At 36.1% G+C, this 20,702-nt stretch overlaps 1 protein-coding gene across 1 annotated transcript; it reads right to left on the reverse strand.

Annotated features, from left to right (window-relative positions):
* Positions 1-868: 868 nt before the first annotated feature.
* On the reverse strand, positions 869-18,619 carry LOC107598407 (protein kinase C gamma type-like). Its single transcript, XM_016289729.1, is given in 14 exon segments — positions 869-1,113; positions 1,935-2,075; positions 2,261-2,368; positions 2,471-2,551; positions 4,255-4,393; positions 4,475-4,537; positions 4,926-5,017; positions 7,437-7,610; positions 10,619-10,801; positions 12,583-12,784; positions 12,909-13,161; positions 14,267-14,378; positions 16,130-16,212; positions 18,442-18,619. Coding segments are annotated over 14 exon segments (1,836 nt in total). The 5' UTR covers positions 18,485-18,619; the 3' UTR covers positions 869-951.
* Positions 18,620-20,702: the final 2,083 nt, after the last annotated feature.

Here is a 20,702-nt window from a genome sequence, read left to right on the forward strand (position 1 = left end):
GCTGATGATGTAGTTTAACATGTTCATAGAAAATTTCTATTATGAATTCTGAATAAACATTAACATATATACTTTATAATACACTGCACATACTTTATATATATATATATGCATATAAATATATGGGATAAATCATAAATATCTAAATTTGTGTTTTTCATAAAGTCATTTCTATTAATAAGATTGATCCCAAAAACTTATTTTTGTAAAATACTAAGATGACTCAAACATTTATAGTTTGTATAGAATCATATTTGGATTGAATTCCGATGCATCTACAGAGATATACGGTATGCACTAACATTCATGTCAAAAACAAATAGTTTATATGCTGAAGCATTAATCCTTTTTTTTGCATCTAGCCATCATGTGTGTGACTCCTAAATCATAATACTGAGTTTCTATACCAGTTGTTTGATGAAAGGATTACCGGTGTTTGCTCACCTGTCTGCACTTATTTAGTTACCTAAACCAAACCAGAGCAAACAGGATCTTACACAAAGACAAGCAGAACCGTATTAGTTTGATCTGAGATTAAATAATCAACTTGAAGTGAACTTTAAAACATGGGGGAAATCATGTTCATGCTGGTTTCTATGGTGCACTCAGTTATAATTAGGTCATGGCAACTACTATCATCCAAAGGGATATCCAATAAGATCCTATTGTCCAATGAGATAATGACATGAATGCATGACCCCTAAATAATTCAGGCTGATACTCTCAAAGTGGACTGGCTAAATATTATTAATGCTTAGTTTGTTTTACCATTAAGATTATTAAAATCAATGTGGTGTCATTTTAGAATGTGATGGCTGGTCTAATTAAGACAGACTCCTATTGTAAGCAAGCAGAAGCCAAATTACACTTTTTTTTTTGGTCACAAGTTGAAATCATGAACAGAAGCAGAAAAAGTCAAAAGATGGTTGGTGTGGATTGATCAAGGTTTTCTCAGACAGCTGTGAGGGGTGAGGGGGGAAATTCGGGGTTATTGTAGGTGAAGTCTTGGAATTCCTCTTGACTTATGGCGGCAAGAACATCCGGGTCAGAAGGCGTGAGGGCAGAGGGGGCGGATGTGAAAAAATTATCAAAGTTCTCTCCTTTTCTGCCTCCCTGTGGGAATGACAAAAAGAATCAACTGGGTTAAGGTTATTACTATTAAATATCAAGGAAATTAAGTGGATGCTATTGATGTCAGTTCAGCGCTGTGAACTCAGAGCACCTCTACTTATTTGCTATGCTCACATACATTGACACAGCATAATATCCACATAGATTAGCATGAGTAATATGGGCAAAGAGATACAGGCAATGAAGGCCAGGCTTACTGCATACAAGACAAAATAACACCAATAAATGTGCAAGCACACATGCACAGATGCACACTGAAAATAATAAGGAGGAGCAGGCAGAGTGCATCAGTAAACTTCCAGTTACATGGTTACGGGTTTAAAATAACAAAAACAAACATGCACACACACACACACATACTGTACAACATTTATCTCCCTAAGAAAATGAGGACGTAACACGACTTCTATTGGTTCTATTTAAAGCTAATTACAATTAATAGATAAAAAATGTAAAAGTTAATTTAGTGTAAAATGTACATAATATATAGTTTTTTAATCTATCCATCCTTCCATCCATATATTTATTTGGCAATTAATGACTGACTGATCAAATCATTTATTTATTTATTATTTAATACACGTTTTTTTCTATCATGGTGGGGAGTTTCCATTTACTTCTATTGTTTTTATTTAGCTAATGATTTTTGTATATTCTCTACCCCTAAGCTGTATTTTTATATTGTTGTGAGACATTATTGAGCATGTTTAATAATCCATAAATGTTTACTATCATTGTGGGGCATTTCTGGGGTAAAGCCTGACCCACACACAGAGACAGGTGTGGTGATAGGTGATACTGACACTTCTGGGTTTGAAGGGAGGCTGTATCTCCAGTCTCTCCAGCCGGTCCCAGTCCATCCAGCGGAAAAAAGGATGCTCCCGCAGCTCTCTCTCTGCATCCTCTCCTCCACCCAAACGCTTAGCAGGGTTCTTGGTGAGAAGCTGGGAGAGAAACAGATGGAGAAAGAGAGTAAGAAAAACAGAAAGGATGGAAATAGACTTGTATGCTAATTTAAGTCATTTTTTTGGAGGTTATGTTAGTATTAAAGATGGAATAGATTGCCCTGTGCATGCACTGTGAGCCAAGTATGTAAGCAGCAGAGATGAAAGAACAGGAAGTAGATTACTCCTTTGCAGATGGCCACAGCCTCCCGAGAGAGACTCTTAGGATATGAAACGCTCTGTTCCATGATGGACTGAAACAGCTCCTCCTCATCTATGCCATCAAAAGGAGGCTGATGAAAAGAGAGAGACAGAGGGAGAGGGTGTCGGGGATGAAGATCTAGTGAGAAAAGGACAAAATTAAAGGTTCAGGGAAGCAGAGGATGAAAAATTACCTGTCCAGCCAGCATCTCATAGAGGAGGACTCCATATGACCACCAGTCCGCTGCTTTACCATACGGCTGATATGCCACAATCTGAAAACAACACAGATCTGTTATAACGGTTTTTAATATAGATTTCCCAAAATGTTAACCGAGAATGCCTTTTGAATTCCAACTGAATTCTTTCATTTGTATTGAGGTAGCAAACAGGATGTAGAATTATAGTTTGAATTTATGGAAATAAAATGAAATGATATTTAATATAACTACATTTAGTATGAATAAATGGTATTTCTAAAAACATGGGATGATGTAAAATTTTATACAATTTTATTTATATTATTATTCCATTTGCATTTATAAATACATAATTTATAAAATATGTATATCATTAAAATGCAATTTATTCAATATAATGAAATACCTACACTACCGTTCAAAAGTGTGGGGTCAGTAAGAGTTTTTAAAAAAAATAAATGAATACTTTTATTCAGCAAGGATGCATAATGTTAGCAAAGATTTCCCTTTCAAATAAATGCATCATAGAATCCTAAAAAAAAATCTTTGAAGGTTTCCAAAAAACTATTAAGCAGCACAACTTCAATGATAATAGTAATGTTTCTTGACCACCAAATCAGCATATTAGAATGGTTTCTGAAGGATCATGTGACACTGAAGACTGGAGTAATGGCTGCTGAAAATTCAGATTTGACATCACAGGAATCAATTACTAGGAATAAATTAAATTTTTAAATATTTTATTATAAATATTTAAAAATAGCCTTGGTGAGCATAAAAAAAAACTTAGTGAACCCAAGCTATTAAATAGTGGCATACTAGTTATATTTAATAAATTACACATTTTCATATTACACATTTAAAAAGATACTTCACAGAATACTCTTCAAAATGGAGCCAAACAACATGAAGCAGGATAAGATGCAAACTTTAAGTGAGCTCTAGGTAAGTTGTGGTAGGCTTGTTCTTGTCCTTTTGTTCTTCTGTTCATGACTATTGAATTTCTTTGAATTGCAATTCAGTAAATTCCACTTCCCATCATTCCAATTTAAATTCCAATTCAACATCCTGTGGAACGTGACCAACTAAACTCACATTCCATCTCATAAACTTAAAGAAGGCCAATTCTTAAATGAATTTAGAATTTTTCCCATCCTTGCTAAATACTTCAAATTTCATAATGTTATATTCTCAAAATCATATAAATTAGGAATATTCCCATTACATAGTTAGATGGATGCTATTACAGCCCTCTCAATGTGCAGATAAGCTCATGAAAATCATATTAAAGATAATTACACAATAAATATGCCAGTGTCTCTGTGTCAGCCGTGAGTGTGTGTGTCACAGCGTGAGAAAGAGAGATTAATTTCCTTGCCTGCAGGGACACATATTGCATCCTTTCAAAATGACAGGGACACAAAGATCAATTTTTTTTTTACATAATGTGATCAATGTGACAATGTGATACAGTACTGATGCATACTAGGCTTCGCTAGACCCACATTCACATTGCCTTTCCATCACACAGCACAACACAAACATTGACGATTTAGCACATACATCACTTGAGAGGGATGGTTCATCATGTGGCCGTGTAGTAAACACCGCAGTGAACCTAAATGAAATCACACAGAGACATGTAGATGCACATACACACAGACATGTGCTGACTGCGCACATCCACTGAGTGTTCATGTAAACACAGAGCCAAGGTCATGGAGAAGAGAAGATGAATCAGATGGTAGGAGAAAGGATGGAGATAGAGTAAAGGAAACCTCAGGTGCGATGTAATCAGGTGTGCCACAGAAGGTCCGAGTGGTGTCCCCTTCCATCATGCCTTCCCTACACATCCCAAAGTCTGCTATCTTTATGTGTCCTTCACTGTCCAGCAGGACATTGTCCAGCTTTAGATCTCTGCAGATCAGAGAGAGAGAATATTAAGTGACTGTAACATATGATCTGCTTGTGGAAGGAGACTGTCATCATGTCTTGTACCTGTATATGATGCCTTTGTTGTGCAGGAAGAACAGACCCACTGCTATCTCAGCAGCATAGAACCTGCCAACAAGAAAATCTCTCATTAACTCCATTAAAAACACATTCTTCCACTGCAAGACAGAATGATCCTAAACAGGTGAATTTAGAAACTGAAGAAAGAAAGTACTTCAACAGTACAAAAAGTGAAAAAGCAAGTGGGATTAAAGAAATAGTTGTGGATTATTGTGATGTTTTTATCAGCTGTTTGGACTCCCATTCTGACGGCACCCATTTGCTGCAAAGGATCCACTGGTGAGCAAGTGATGTAATAGTAAATTTCTCGATGAAGAAAAAAACTCATCTACATCTTGCATGGCCTGAGGGTGAGTACATTATCAGAAAATTTTCATTTGTTCAGTGAACTAATCCTTTAAGATAAAACGTCAAGGAAGAGAAGTGCTGAACTCACGCTGCATGCGGTTCTTTAAACTTGCCAACGATTTGGATGTGAAACATAAGATCACCACCGTTCACGTACTCCATAACGTAATACAGACGATCCTACAACACAAAACCGATCATCAGTAATCAGCAGATATGCAACTTCGTCATACTAATAGGAATCAAAAATGAATCATCAATCAGTTCGCTTGTTCTCATGCTGTGCAAGTAAATAATACAGCAAATGTTACAGCAGATTAGCAATCAGTCAAATTAAATGACAAAAGTTCATGAATAGAAATAAGACCTTGTGATGACACAATGGCAGAAATATCACATTTTTACAAAAATTATAATTATATTAAAGTATGGGTAAAGTGTCAAAATTAAAGTATCTATCAAAATGCTTAGTTCTGAGGGATCGTGTGACACTGAAGACTGGAGTAATAAAGAAAATCTAACTGTAATTTACACACCCTGCACAATGAATTGCGTGAACTCTGTGTTGTAAGCTGAGACCAGCAAGTTTTCTCTGTTGCTTCAGTATTTGTCACCTACAGCCAAGGCAAGATAACAGCCCACTTTATCTCCAGACGCATCTGACTACAGTCTGTAGGACTGTAAAACTTCTGATCAGTGGGATGCTGCATTTTTCCACTGGGCAACTGATAGCTTTGACAGGAAACTCTATTTCATGCACTTGATACAATGAGACACAGTTTATATAGGCTACACAAAGAAATCATTACCGAACACTTTGAGTCACATTGAGTCACATTGAGATTTGGTACAAATTCAATCGACAGGGGAGAAAAAAAATCAAGCAATTCAACAAGAGTAATTCATACCTTCACAAACCATTAAAGCCAGACATAAACACACACACACACACACACACACACACAAACACACACACACACACACACTCATCTTTTTCCCTCTTTCAGTTCTGCAGCTGCCAATGTATTTCATTAGGCTAATTGCCACTTTGCAATACGTGTCTGCTGAAAGAGGTCAGACAATTAGCACTATGAAACGTCATTTTTCAAAGCAAAATGAGGCAACTTACATTGAAAAAAACAGCCCTTCAGATTCATTAGGTACAAAAATTATTTATCATGTCAGAGTGAAATAGACAAAATGATCAACGAATTACCTTTTATTACACAGGTTGTTCCAGGTTGCCAGTTTGGGACTCACATGACAGCATTCCAAGAATATAATTATTACACTGTCAGAAGCTTCTGTTATTTTGTTCACCCATTGTTCAAGTTGACATTTTATAAACCCTGTTCGTCAATATTGTAAAAGCAATCTGTTCTTGTGATTTGTCTCCCTCTCAAGACTGCTTTGTTCAGGGCAAATTAATTTCATCTATGGGTCCCAATCTAAGCCAATGTAAACAACCATTTAATGAGGTAAGAGAAAAATACTTATGGTGATGCTTTCATTTTTACTATGATTAAACAGCTTTATTCCATAGCTGATACAGTCATTAATCTGTAGGAACCTCAAAATATTTGCAGTTTTTTTTCCATTTTAAAGAATATTTATTTAGATATATGATGTACACATATGATGAAGAATCCAGGTGTATTAGTAGCCTAATAAAAGCTTTTTTATTTTACATGGAGTGGGTTAACTCATAGGGGTGGCCATTTTGAAATCACATGCCCAGGTGAATATTTAGGTGCGTTCATGGCATTTTTTAATAACCGTAATTACTAGATGACAATCTGGACATTCTAGGCTGTTCTCAGTCTCTGAATTATGTGTTTCATCAAAATCAAATGTGTAATTTGAGTAATAACAGACAAAACCACTAACTACATTAAACTATATTGTATGTCTTTTGTTCATTTTCAGATAAATCTTGGATTTTTAAGACATTAATAATAGTCAATTATAGGCATTACTAAACAGAAATAATACATGATAACTACTTTTAGCAGTTACAACATTTTTCTGCTGAAGCTGCCATCATTTTGATTGGTTCAGCATTACATTGCAACAATCAAAGAGTCAGAAGTTGTAATTGCGAGTTTTATAAAGATATAAATGCTTTTTACAATTCAGAATCTCATAGTTATGGTAAATCCAACATGCTTTGCTTTGTTTTGGTAATCCCGTGTTAACAGACACCATCACCTGCAGAATGGCATCAGTACCTTAAAACTTTAGTGTGATGCAGCATCCTTGCCACTAGGTGTCAGTATACTATCAACCAATACAACAAAACCAAAGTTCATATTTAAAAATAGCCAGTTTCTGCCCTGGGAGACCACATGAGGACATGTGTCCCCATAAATGTCAGTACTCGTGTTCCAGCTGTGCAAGGTCAAAAATGCGATTTAAAACTTGCCCTGAAGGTGAAGAGCAGATTTGTTCCATCACTAAGGGACGAATGACATTTCAGCCCATATATATTTCATAATTTACAAATGTGAATATGCATATATAAACCTCGTCCCCAGGCTCCCACTCTCTTTTAATCATTAACCATTTACACGCACTCACACACATTGATGAACACACAGACCTCGGTTTGAAAGGCGCAGTAGAGGGAGGTCAGGAAGTGAGGTCGCCCCACGAGGCCCAGCACTCTTCTCTCCACCATGGCGCTCTCTGTGTCCTCATCCTGAAACAGCACATCTTTCTTCAACACCTTCACCGCAAACAAGCGCTCGCTGCCCCTCTCCTCTGCCAACAGGACCTGCGGGATGACAAGGAAACCTTGCACTAACACTTCTTGAGCATTAATAAAATCAAGAGTTCATCATCTTCTGCTCACATTCCTACAGCTGCGACTCAATTGGGCAAACACAAGCGAGAGCAGAAAATATAATTCAAAGGGAATATTACCGCAAATCAAAAAAAAAGAAAGAACAGAAATTCTTTTCATTTCATTTACTTCAGTGATCCTGTTCCCTTAATGTCTTTTTTTCCCTGCTTTGTGTCTTTTTTTATCTCTGGGTCCCAGGTCTCTCTCCTCTGCTCTTCTCTTTAATCTCTTCCCTCATTTCTATCCTTTCTTTAGCATGGTTCTACGCCCTGGAGGATGTGCTGTCTACTGAGTATAACCCTGGCCTCTTATATAACCAAATATCTTGTGAAGATGAACACACACACACACACACACACAAAGTGTGTGCACATGTGTTTGCACACCAGATATACTCGTGCACACACAACATCTACTTTAAAATGATTTTATAAACTATACATGAGCACAACAACAAAGGCAACAAACATTCCTCCACACGCTCAAACAAGAGAGTGCAAAATGCACACACACACACACACACACACACACACACTCTCTCTCTCATGTCATTCTTCCTCAGGGATCAAACAGATCAGAGTCCTTCACATGTGTGCTCTGCGCTGACACACAACAACAGCATTTAGATTCTGTTCAGCACAGACCGAGGAACAGTGCTTTGTTTGACCAAAACAACAATGCATTCACTCTGAAATATTCAATCATTCCCAGGGCAGCTCTTGGACTCACAATAACCTGGTGCTTCTTACACGTATCACAAAATCAGCCTTATTTATCACACAACCGGATTGGCCGAACACAGAAATGACCGTGTGCCTACATAGCTCCAGGAATTTTAAGGTGAATGAGGTCTGCATCTCACTGGGCCTTGAGTCAGAGCTTCTGCCTCCTAGAGGACGTGAGGCAGAGCCACAGCTGCAAATTTTAGATAGGGAAATCAACCCCCTCCTCTTGCAGCTGGGACCAAAGCTTTAGCGTTTCCCCTTCTTCCTGAATTAGCAGCAGCAGCCCAGGAAGGAATGAGACATGGGCCTAATTCAGTTCCAAGGACATTGTACCCTTTGCACTCCTTATTGCATCTACAGGGAACATGGAAGTAGACGTGTTTGTTGACGGGTGAGTGCAGTCTCATGTAGCCTGACTTTCGGCATAAAAATCTGGTCTGCTTTGCAGCCTGTTTTGTCCCAAACCCACCTACTTAGGTTGAAGCTCAAAGTATACTTTGACGAAAGTATACTTATCTCTTACCCCCCCCCCCCCCCCCCAAGGAAGTGCTCGTCAACATGGCCATCTATTATTGTTACGATCTCCAGTAGTTTGTGTTCCATCTCTGCCGTTTCTTTGTGAAACAACAATCTGGGCCAGTTTTGCCACCTTGTGGACAAAAAATATTAAAATAAATAAATAAAAACCAGTATGTGAGCTGAGTAGTATGTCCAAATGCATAGTGTTCATAAAACAGTAGGCAAAAAGTACCTAAAACAAACATCATAACTGCAGTCAAAGTCCAAGTTCAAGTCCAAGTCCAAAGTTCAAGTACCCCAACTGCAGTACCTACTGTACAGGATCTGATTTCGGATACAGCAACAGTTTTTCAAAGTAAGCTCCATTTGATTTGACACATACATACTAAAAAGTTTTACCCTTGTCTAGTGTTTGTGCTATTTCTCTCTTTCCTTATGACCGATAAAAATGTCTTTGTACCCGTTTAAACTAGAGTTTCTTGTACGGGATAGTTCACAGAAAAATTACAATTCTGGAATCACTCACCCTCATGTTGTTTCAAACCTATATGACTTTCTAACATAACAGAAGATAATTTGATAAATGTCTCAGTTTTGTTTTTTTGTCTCATTGCTTTCACTGGAAGTCAATGGTAGCCAAAACACATTTTTGTTACCAACATTCTTCAAAATATCTTCTCTTATGTTCTGCAAAAGAAAGTTACACAGGTTTGAAATTACATGAGGGTGAGTAAATGAAGAAAGAATTAAAATTTTTGGGTGAAGTATCCTTTTAACCCCCTGACACAAGAGCTTGTCGACGTCACCAGCTATTATTGTTGCTGTCTCCAGCAGTTTGTAGATGTCGTTCCGTCTTGACTCTGAAACAACAGCTTGGGCCAGTGTTGGACAAACTAATTAGCGCAAAAAAATTCAAAGCACATGTGCGAGCTGAGTGTACGGACAACACTTGTTTTAAAAAATCTTGCTGATGATTACATTTACGCCAATGCACTGCACTGTAACTGATCTAGTTTACACTTGAAAGGGACTAATCTATATATTTGTCATTGATGTCTCTAAGCTGCCAGACTCATTATTTTGTCCTTCAAAGCAATCATTGTATCAACTCATTACCTTATGATTAAAATATAATTTGTTTACTGACAGACTAATTAAAAAAAAAAGAAGGTGTCTTTACTCTTGGAAATTCAGCCAAACAGACTTGAAACTTGATTATAGTCGGCGCTTGCCATTTTGGTGTTCAATATGCATCAGACGGTCAGTGAATAGAGTGGGCGGACTGTGGGAGTGCTGTCTGAGTCTGAGTCTAGAGAGCTTCCTTTAAAGATTTCTGTTCCATTGACAACCAGGATGAGAAATATAACAATCTTTTACACACGCAGCAGGGTCCAAATGTCAGTGAAATGTTGAATTGAAAAATGTGCTGTTTATTTGCTTTAGTGACAGCATACACTTCATTTTGCATCACAGCATTTCATTGTTTCTCATTTTTCAAAATCCGGAAACTTTATTTATTTCCAGGTTCAAATTTGATTTTGAATTCCACTTTTTCATTGTGGCCTTCTGGATCCCACTATATACAGTGGGTACGGAAAGTATTCAGACCCCCTTAAATTTTTCACGCTTTGTTATATTGCAGCCATTTGCTAAAATTATTTAGTGTATGAAAAAAGTTTATGTAATTTCAAGCACCTTGCCAAAACTCCCTTTGCCCAGAACCATGAGGAAGTTGAAATCATGCAGCCTGACTCGGCCTTTGCCCGTGTGCAGTGCAGTGGGAGTTGGATTCAGAGCAGGAGGGGTCACAGTAGGAACAGGCGTCGTCACAGTAACAGGAACAAGAGGAACAGAGGGCATGAGAGCAGCATCTGGTACCTTCAGAAATTAGGAGAAAGATGGGATGAGTGAGAGAGAGAGTGAGCGAGAGAGAGAGAGAGAGAGAGAGAGAGAGAGAGAGCACAAGAATAGTTTGTTTCAACAAAGTACTACACTGCCCTCCTGTGGATGTGTTATGAAAGTGACACAATTAAGGTGCTCACTAAGGAAGACTTGGGAATGTAGCCAGACTAAAAGGACATTTACAAAATGTTTAGATTTGGCTGTTTGTGATGCCATGGTGTCAAAAAGAACATTTGTTTTTATCTCGATGTGTTTATTTGTGGACCTGAGATGGCCCTAGGCTTCTATAGCACTCTCTTGGCTGAATATTGCATGTTGACACTTTTATCTAAAGTGACTTACAGTACACCTATTACAGGGATAATCTCACCTGGAGCAAAATGGAGGAAAGTGCTTTGCTCAAGGGCACAATGATGATGCTTTATGGATAGTCACTTGAAGATCTGAGGCAACAACTGTTCTGTTTTTACCACAACTTACGGAAGGCAACCCAAAAGTTGCAGGCTGCACACACTACAATAGTGCTTATGGTAGGTAATAAAAAATGGCTAATATGGAGACAATAAATTTAAATTTGTTAAAATCCACGGAAGTTGCTACAGATATTTTCTTTTAATATTGTAATTGTAATCTAAAAACTTGGATCTACAGTATCTATTGGTTGTTGATTGGATGGAGGCACATTTGAATGTGAGCTTGCTGTCAATTGTAAGAAAGAAGTGAGGTTTGTGAGGACCAGAGAAGTCCTGTATATATCACCAGAGTGAAGTCTGTCATTTCACTGGAACATCCAGTTATAATAATTTGATAAAAAAAATTATGAGGACTAAATAAATAAAATAATTAATTAATTTAAAAAGTAGAAACATTTGCATGGATGAATTATTAATGAAGGTAATTAATCAAGGTTTATGTTAATTTACAAATATACTGTTTTGTTTAAAAAATGAGCTTCATAGCTGGTCAGAACACAAATGTCACACACACCATGGTTTCCATGTTTTATGGGGACATATAGGCGTAATTTATTTTCTATCCCCTTACCCTAACTCTAACCCTACCCCTAAACCTGCCCCTCACACAAAACTTTCTGCATTTTAAGATTTTCAAAACAATTTCTATATGATTTATAAGCTTGTTTCCTCATGGGGACCAAAAAAATATCCCTACAACGTCAACATTTACTGGTATTACTATATACTACATTTGTCGGGACATTTGGTCCCCATAATGTAGGAAATACTAGGACCACACACACACGCACACACACACACACACACACACACACACGTCTGGTTTACTATTCTTGTGGGGACTCTGCATAGGAGTAATGGTTTTTATACTGTACAAACCGTATATCACCCTACACCAACCCTACACCTAAACCTAACCCTCACAGGAAACTTTCAGCATTTTTACATTCTCCAAAAAAAAAAAAATTCTGTATGATTTATAAGCTTGTTTCCCCATGGGGACCTCAATTTAGGACCCCACAGTGACACGACTCCCCATGAGTTGGTGTGTATTCAGTTTTAAGTCACCACCGGGATAGAAAAACATGTATACACACACACACACACGCACAATCAACAAAGGTGTTACCAAGAATGTTACCAAAAATTAAATAATTAACTTTTGTTTAAAAATGAGTAAATCTGGTCAGATCATAAATGTGACAAATTACAGAAAAAATGTCAACAGGAATTAGTACAATTAAGTATAATAACAATAAAAGTGCACATTATATGAGCGAGTACCTGCAGGTCTGGGTCAGGTACAGGGATGTTATAATACTCTCCCTCATCCTGGTTGAGTAGTTTGAACCAGCCGCTGACTGATCGTCTGAATATCTCACTAACGCCGAACGACAGAGCGCCCATGAAGTCATTCCGTGAGGTCCGATCCCAGTCCCAGACCTCTACAGACAAACGCCTGTCCCACTGCCTCCCACGCACTGAACTACACACAGACAGGAGGACTGAGAGAGATAACCTAGCATCCACTCAGAAAACCTTAGCAACACCCTGGCAACAACTTCTGCATCTTATGTGTATACAAACAAAGAAACACGAATAAGACTCACAAGGTGAAGCTCTCGTTCCAGATAGGGTTGAGTGTAGAACGGATGGTTTTGGTTTTCTGTTTGCTCTGGCTCTTTGGATCAGGGATGAGTTTGAGCTTCACATAAGGGTCCGACAGGCCGTTAGGGTCCATGGGTATCAGGTTATATGCTTCGTGCACTAAAACATACATTACCCATTGAGAACTCATTATGTGTGTTCTTACATAACCGTATTGAATTATATTGCATAAATTATATTATGCAATTGAACAAACTGAATATCTCTGTGGTTGTGATGGTATGCTTTGTACAGTGAATGTGTTTTCAGCTGTATTGTTAAATTGACCTGTCAGAATGACATGCTGGTTGCCTTTAAAAGAACAGCAGTGCATTTTAAATGCTCACATTCTCTGTAGAGCATTAGTAGTCTTCTCACTACTCATTAGTCTCTCTATGGTGGTGCTGATCTAAGAGCCACAGGCGTAGTTAAGTTTACACAGTGCAGCTAATGCATTGTAATACAGCAGATTGTGTGTGTGTGTATAATTAGCTTTTTCCTTATGTAGAGAGAAAGAGTGTAAGGAAAAAAAATTACATATAATTTACTTATAGTCTCCCGCTAGTCCAAAAACAATAATTATAAAGAGCAGTCTGCCTAATACTGTAAACCTTTTAAATCTAACATAAACCGTGTTAACAGCCATTGCAGTACATTGTACTTTATGAGACAACATGACACCACCTGCTTTATTATTTTCTGAAAGTGGATCATGTCATGCAAATTATATTAGATGACATGGTTGTTATTAAATGGATTGAACCAGAGTTAAAGGGAATTAATTCAATCTAATATACAGTATGAGATATCTATTAAAAGTCTGAAAAACATCGCTCTACAGTTACATATAATTACATGAGATTATGTGTTAATTTAATAACAGTAGTCTTGATGATTATGCTATGCTAATTTAGATCTAAGGTTTGATAAAAATTTAAAACTGAAATTTAAACAGGCTAAAGGTGTTATAAAATCTCTGTTTAAACTACATGAATGTTGTTCTTTACCATATTGTATTTGAACTAGAGACTTCCACAGACAATTCACTGAAAGTTTTAATAACATTTAATGTAACTGAAATTGAAATGAATAAATATGAAAAATTACAGTCATTTATATATACTTGCACAGCTGGCAGGATTACGTTGTAAATCCTAACATGCACCAAGAATTCAGGTAAATTAATTACAAAGTAATTGTTCAAACACTTCCAAGTTTAGCTAATGTGGTCTTAACAGTAAAATAAAATAAAAAATATATAATGTATGTCAGTCTCCAGTCTAGATGAACTTCATTTGGATCTCTATATAAATAGACTCACTGGCACATTTCATGCCCTGATGTATGAGGCCGTAGAGCAGAGACCCACAGTGATCACAGAAGGTGGGACTGGAGTATGTATGTACTTTAAACTTGTGTTTGCTCTTGAGATCCTGGAGAGAGGGACAAAGAAAAACATTGTACTCATTTAATTATTTAATTGTTTATTGGAAAAAGCACTTTGATGCGATTATATTCAACACAGAGGGCCGCCATGTACACCCAGTTCAGTTCTTGGTAGTAGGTTGGCCATGAGAGAAAGAAAAAGAGACTTAAATTATGTGTATGATAAGAAACCCTCTCATACTGTTCTTTGCTCTATAAATATGACTATCTTTATGCATAGCATATGCACAAATAAACAGATGCACTACTTTCCCTCTGGTTCTCTCTCTCTCTCTCTCTTTAAAGGTCAGAGGAAAGGCTTCATTTTGAAGTGACTTTTTCACTGGGAGCCAATTAGCTAGGGCTATTTTGAGGATGAATGGTGGATGAATATATGAGTTCAGCTCAGCTGTGAAAACTGAATCCTCCTAAATGCCTAAACCCTTTCCACCCTGCCATGGTTTCTCTCTCTCCCCCTCATTCTCACTCTCTGTATCCTGCCTGCTCCTTTTCTTCATCCTCTGACAATCTTCCTCTTCACTTCTCTTTCTCTCGGTCAGTCTGCCTCATCTGCTTTTCACACATGCATCATTGTCTACCCTTCCTTACAGCCTAGTCGCACATGCACAGCCATACACAAGCACTCCTCTGTTACCTCATTTTACAACAATATTTTTAGGTGCTTATGAAAAAAATCTCATAAAAAGTTGTAACCATGCTCCTGAAAGAGAGGGTGAAATAAAGACTGTAGCTTTGTTAAAAAAAACCTAGTATGCTGCCATGCTACCTACATAGGAAGCAGCCTTTTAAGACAGCATCTTAACAAGTGACTTATTTGGAATGCTTTACATGCCATGTGCCACGCAAACACTACTTCACTTTCACGTTGATTTCAAACACGTCTCACATAAGCATGTTGCTAAGCTAACAGTGTGATACTTTATCATAAAATACATACCCAAATATATTCTTAAAAATACATTTTAAGTACACACTGAACAATTTTTTCAACACTTTTTGGTATTGACTGAAATATACAACATAATCAACATTTATCTCACTTTGTCCACCATCTTGGATTAATTTTTTTCAGCGAGATTGTCACAATGCAATGTAAGGATGACTGCAACACACAGGATATAGCAAGAGACTCCCACAAGTTTGAAAAATTCAAGTCATTGAAAAGTTATACTAATAATAAATTACTTGAATAATAATATTATTATAGTATAATTTATAGTCATTTATAAATCCTTGCATGGCTAGCAGAATTAAATTAAAATGGTCTTACCAGTGAATAAACTTAACAATATAATATAATATAATATAAATTTAGAACTATATTATATCAAATTGTATTATATTATATATAAAAGATGAACAGATTATATTATATTATATTATATTATGCATAATACATACAAACACAGATATTGGGTAAGATAATCCATTTTTAATTACACTGTATTATTTTTCTAAACATTTGAATTGTATTGAATGAAATATACAGTACGTTTATAATGCACATTTATGAATGCCTTCCCCACAAAAGATGTGGAGATATAAAGAAAGTATATTTGGAGGCAGCAAAATTAAGTTGTCTGCCTTTTGAAACAACCTTTGGAAGCAGCCCATGATGTCTTTGATGAAAAGAGCTGCCTACTTAGGCTGCTAACTAGGATTTGGAACAATGGAAGTGTGTTACAATATAGCCCCTTGCTTACAAATTAACAGAGAACAACACACATAGTATACATACCTCTGCTTTGGGAGCAGTGATGGCTCCGGGACAAGTAAAAGTGACAAACTCATGGCAGCGTCTGTGCACCACAAAACTGCACACTAAAAGAAACACATACCATATCTAGTCAGTAAACACATACTATATCAGAGCTGATGATAATCACATTGGTGCATGCTTCTTTTGGGCGTTAAATAATAGAGTAAATACCAATAAACTGACTACCACAAACCTTAGTAAATCACCCTGCATGATTCATTTAAACACTCTCCTTCCATAAATTTTGCTTTTGGAAGAGAAACTCTAACAAATGCATATGCAATCAGGTCAGCTGCAAAAATAAATGTGTCCACGCCTTTTCATCACTAATGTTTCAATGTGTATCCTGACAGTAGTTTGCAGCAGATAGGGTTTGGCGCAAGCCGTTAGAAAATCTGGCCCTAAATGTCATATTTCATGATACAAGTCATGATGCAGCAAAAATACATAGTGGGATTAAATAGAGGGAATATGTTAAATTGGTACAGGTCTTTTTAATGTAGTGATGTAAGTAGCATCAGATCTTTTCTTCCGTATTGTGACATGTATCCAAGTGAAACAGATTATCAATAAATAAATACAGGGCAAGGATACTGTTCAATCCATTTGTTATTAATTGGATGGAGGCATATCTGAATGTGAGTGTTTGTGAGTTTAAGCAGACTAAATTATTATAATATTTTAACAAAAAATTATGAATTAATAAATGTAAAAATAATAATAGTAAAAATAAACATGCATGGATGATTCGTTTACAATAAGATCAATAACATGCTTGTAAAAATGGTGAATTCTCATTTTATGCTGACTTTTAGTATATAACGCTTTTTTTTGTTGTTGCCATTTTTGTCTTTATTAATACTGGACAGTACAGAGAGCTGGGACTTGAAGTCGGGTCAAAAAAATGGCTTTGCTCAGATTTTGCTGTCTCAGCTTACGTTACCTATCGTCAAAGATGAATTGATTCAGTGAAACACTTTCAGATATTCACAGGGCCATAACCACTACAGACATCGAGTGGGACATGTATTCCCCCAATATTCAGATCAAATTTATGGGTTTTTCAATCATGGAGGCCTACACTTTAATTTGGCCTCTTTCCCCGCCAGCATTTTTGAAAAAAGTTGCCAGCCACCGCCAGCGATTCTGATGATTTTCACAAAAAATTGATGGCCTCCAGTATATTTTTCTGTATGAATATTTGAATATGCAATACACCAAAATAAAGATCAGAGCCTCTACTTTTCAACAAAAAAATCTGTTTTATTCTAGCTTAAAGGATTTTATTTTTAATTTTTTTTAATCAAGATTTGAATATAGGTAGGTTTCATAAAAATGCATAATTTTGAGTAAAAAGGTGAGAAAATCACATTTTTATCAAAAACTACATATGGATAATATTCAGTACGATTATCAATGCATAAATCCAGTAAATCGCTTCCATCAAGTTACCTCCAAAGCTTGCACAGATATAGGCAAGGCAAGTTTATTTAAATAGCACATTTCATACACAATGGTAATTCAAAGTGCTTTACATAAAAGAAAAGAAAAAAAATAATCACAACAATAAAACAAGGAATTTAAAAACTTTGAAAATGATAAAAAAAAATTGATTTAAGTGGTTTAAAATGAATTTGACGTTTAAGAATAGAAAACGATTATACATAAAATATAGTGCAATCAGTTCGGACATTGCACAGTGCTCATTCAATAAATGCACAGCTAAACAGATGAGTTTTGAGTCTGCATTTAAATGTGACTAATGTTTTAGCACATCTGATCTCTTCTGGAAGCTGATTCCAACTGCGGACGGCATAATAACTAAAAGCAGACTCCCCTTGTTTTGTGTGAACCCTTGGTATTTCTAACTGACTCGATCCTAAAATGGTACAATTGCGTTCACATCAGCAGCGAACCGTACCCCAGACCACCCTTTTTAAGCGGACTAGGGTACGGTTCGAAGGTGCGCACCCGAGTTCGGAAGACATCATCCAAATGTACCGAACTCTGACGTCAATCGAACCCCTTAAGTTACATCCTTGGATCTTCATGCATGATAACAATTAACGTTACTTATTTCATAAGTAGGGTAGCCCATAAAAAAATGGTACATGAAAACAAAAGACAGACTGCTATGGAGATATGAAAAGACTTTGACGATAAGAAGTCCCAGGTAGAATCAGTTATTTTGTGTTTTCTGCACTTGTCTGTGGAATGTGAATCTGTGGAATGAATTTAAATATGGTCAAATGTGTCATCATTTTATCATTTCATACATTCAAAATGATTACCTTGACACTGGAATCCTTGCTTTCCAATTCCCCTGTAAAACATAAATAACAACTCACATCATGCCGTCTAATTATCTTGTGTGTAATTGCATAGATTTGTGAAAGGAGAAGATCATAGAGAGCTGTAGTGTAGTGTATGTGTATGAGCAGAGAGGGCAAACAGAAGACATAAGCTGCTGAGGCCATGACAGATAAGATCATTTCAAAATATCCTGATCTGACAGGCAATTTAAGGGCTCTTCAGTTCACCATAATAACAGGTTGCTCTGCTCCTGATATCTTTGCTATGCAAAACACAACTTAGCATAAATCCCTCAAGTGCTAAAATAAGATACTTTGACACTCAACACTTGGGTATAATCTGCTCTGAAATGCATCTGAGACAATCTACGGCTCTTTATAAGCATCCTTCAGACCAGTTGAAAAGGTTTGAGAGGTGTGAGCCATCAACATCAACATATACTCAGAAATATAGGTTGAGACAGGACAAGGGCAAAGAGACAGAGAGAGGGAAAAGAGGATTGAAGTTAATAGGATTCAGTAGTGATTTATACTGTAAGGTTAGTTTAGGTAAATTTTGCAGTAGTCACAGTCATCTCAATGCCAAAAAACAGTTGAATTCACCTGAATTCACCCTATGAAACAAATATACTATACTAATAATATACTAAAAAAATATATAAAATTGTAAAAAAATTTATTTAAATTAAACATTGTTTTTTTGAACTTTCTATGCATTAAAGAATGCTAAAAAATGTATCACGGTTGCCACAAAAATATGAAACATCACAACCATTTTCAACATCAATATAATAAAAAATGTTTCTTGAGCAGCAAATCAGCCTATTAAAATAATCTCTGAAGGATCAGAAATTATTACTATGAGTATTTGAAATAGTAATAATATTTCACAATATTACCATTAAAAAAAAGTACAAAAAAGGAATGGTAATAATAATACTTTTCCTTGACATGTTGCAGTTGCCCCTGTAATGGTAAAAGTCTGATGTCTTGTCTTTCTCGTTAAAAATCTCCCTAAATGTTTTGATGGTACTTATACCACTTGCATATAGTAGATTAATAGTGCTTTGAGTAGTTCATGAAAATTATGAACCTAAAAATATTTACAAATGTACTTCACAATACTTTGGACATGCTGTACTGTATTCCAATAGACATACCAATAAAACTTCAATGAACTGAAATGAAAGGACAGAACGAGAAACAGATGCATCTATCAGAAGCTATTTGAGTTGTTCTAATGAACAACATGAGGTCTATATGCGGGTAATGCATGGGCCATATGGCCGGTTGCAGTTCTAAGCGTGTTCTGTGGAGCTTGTAGTTAAATGGCAGCTCAAACAGAGAGGACTGCATAATTTAGCAGGCCCCTCAGGGCATGAGTTTTATGAGGCATGGAGGAAACTGAGAACAAGCGTGGTCATGTAACACACGTGCGGGACAGTGTTCTTCTGCCCTCTCTGTGTATGTCATCGAAAGTGTACTCATAAATGTCAACTCTTTTAGTAAATGTCAATTCTTTTGACTTGTTTTGCAGTGAAAATTTAGAAATATTTATAGATAAATTAACTTCTTTACACAATTGACAACAGCATATGTTGAATTAAGTGTATTACTTATTCTTACCACATTGGTATTTTTTTTTCAAGCACAAACCTGATTAAGTTCCATTTCGGCATAAATTTATGTATGGTCTATTTGGAAATATGCCTTATTGGAAGATTTTTAAAATTGCATTTTTGTACATACACCACCATCCAAGTTTGGGATCAGTAAGATATAATTTTTTTTAAAGAAATTAATACTTTTATTCAGCATTGATGAATCAAATTGATCAAAAATGACAGTAAAGACATTTACATTGGATACAGTTACAAAAATTATATTTAAAAAAATGTTTCTATTTATCAAAGAATGTTGCAAAAATTTATCACATTTTCTACAAAAACACTTATAATGATAAGAGATGTTTCTTGAACTGCAAATCAGCATATTAGAATGATTTCTGAAGGATCATGTGACACTGAAGACTAGAGTAATGACTGCTGAAAATTCAGCTTTATCATCACAAGAATAAATTATATACATATTAAAAACATTACACAACAAATCATTACATTAGAAAACAGCTATTTGAAATGCAAATGATATTTCATAACATTACTGGTTTTACTGCATTTTTGATTAAGCAAATGTGGTCTGGGGGAGCATAAGAAACTCTATTCAAAAACATTTTCAAA

This window comes from Sinocyclocheilus grahami, unplaced genomic scaffold, assembly GCF_001515645.1.
Source record: "Sinocyclocheilus grahami isolate Dianchi unplaced genomic scaffold, SAMN03320097.WGS_v1.1 scaffold251.1, whole genome shotgun sequence".
NCBI lineage: Eukaryota > Metazoa > Chordata > Actinopteri > Cypriniformes > Cyprinidae > Sinocyclocheilus > Sinocyclocheilus grahami.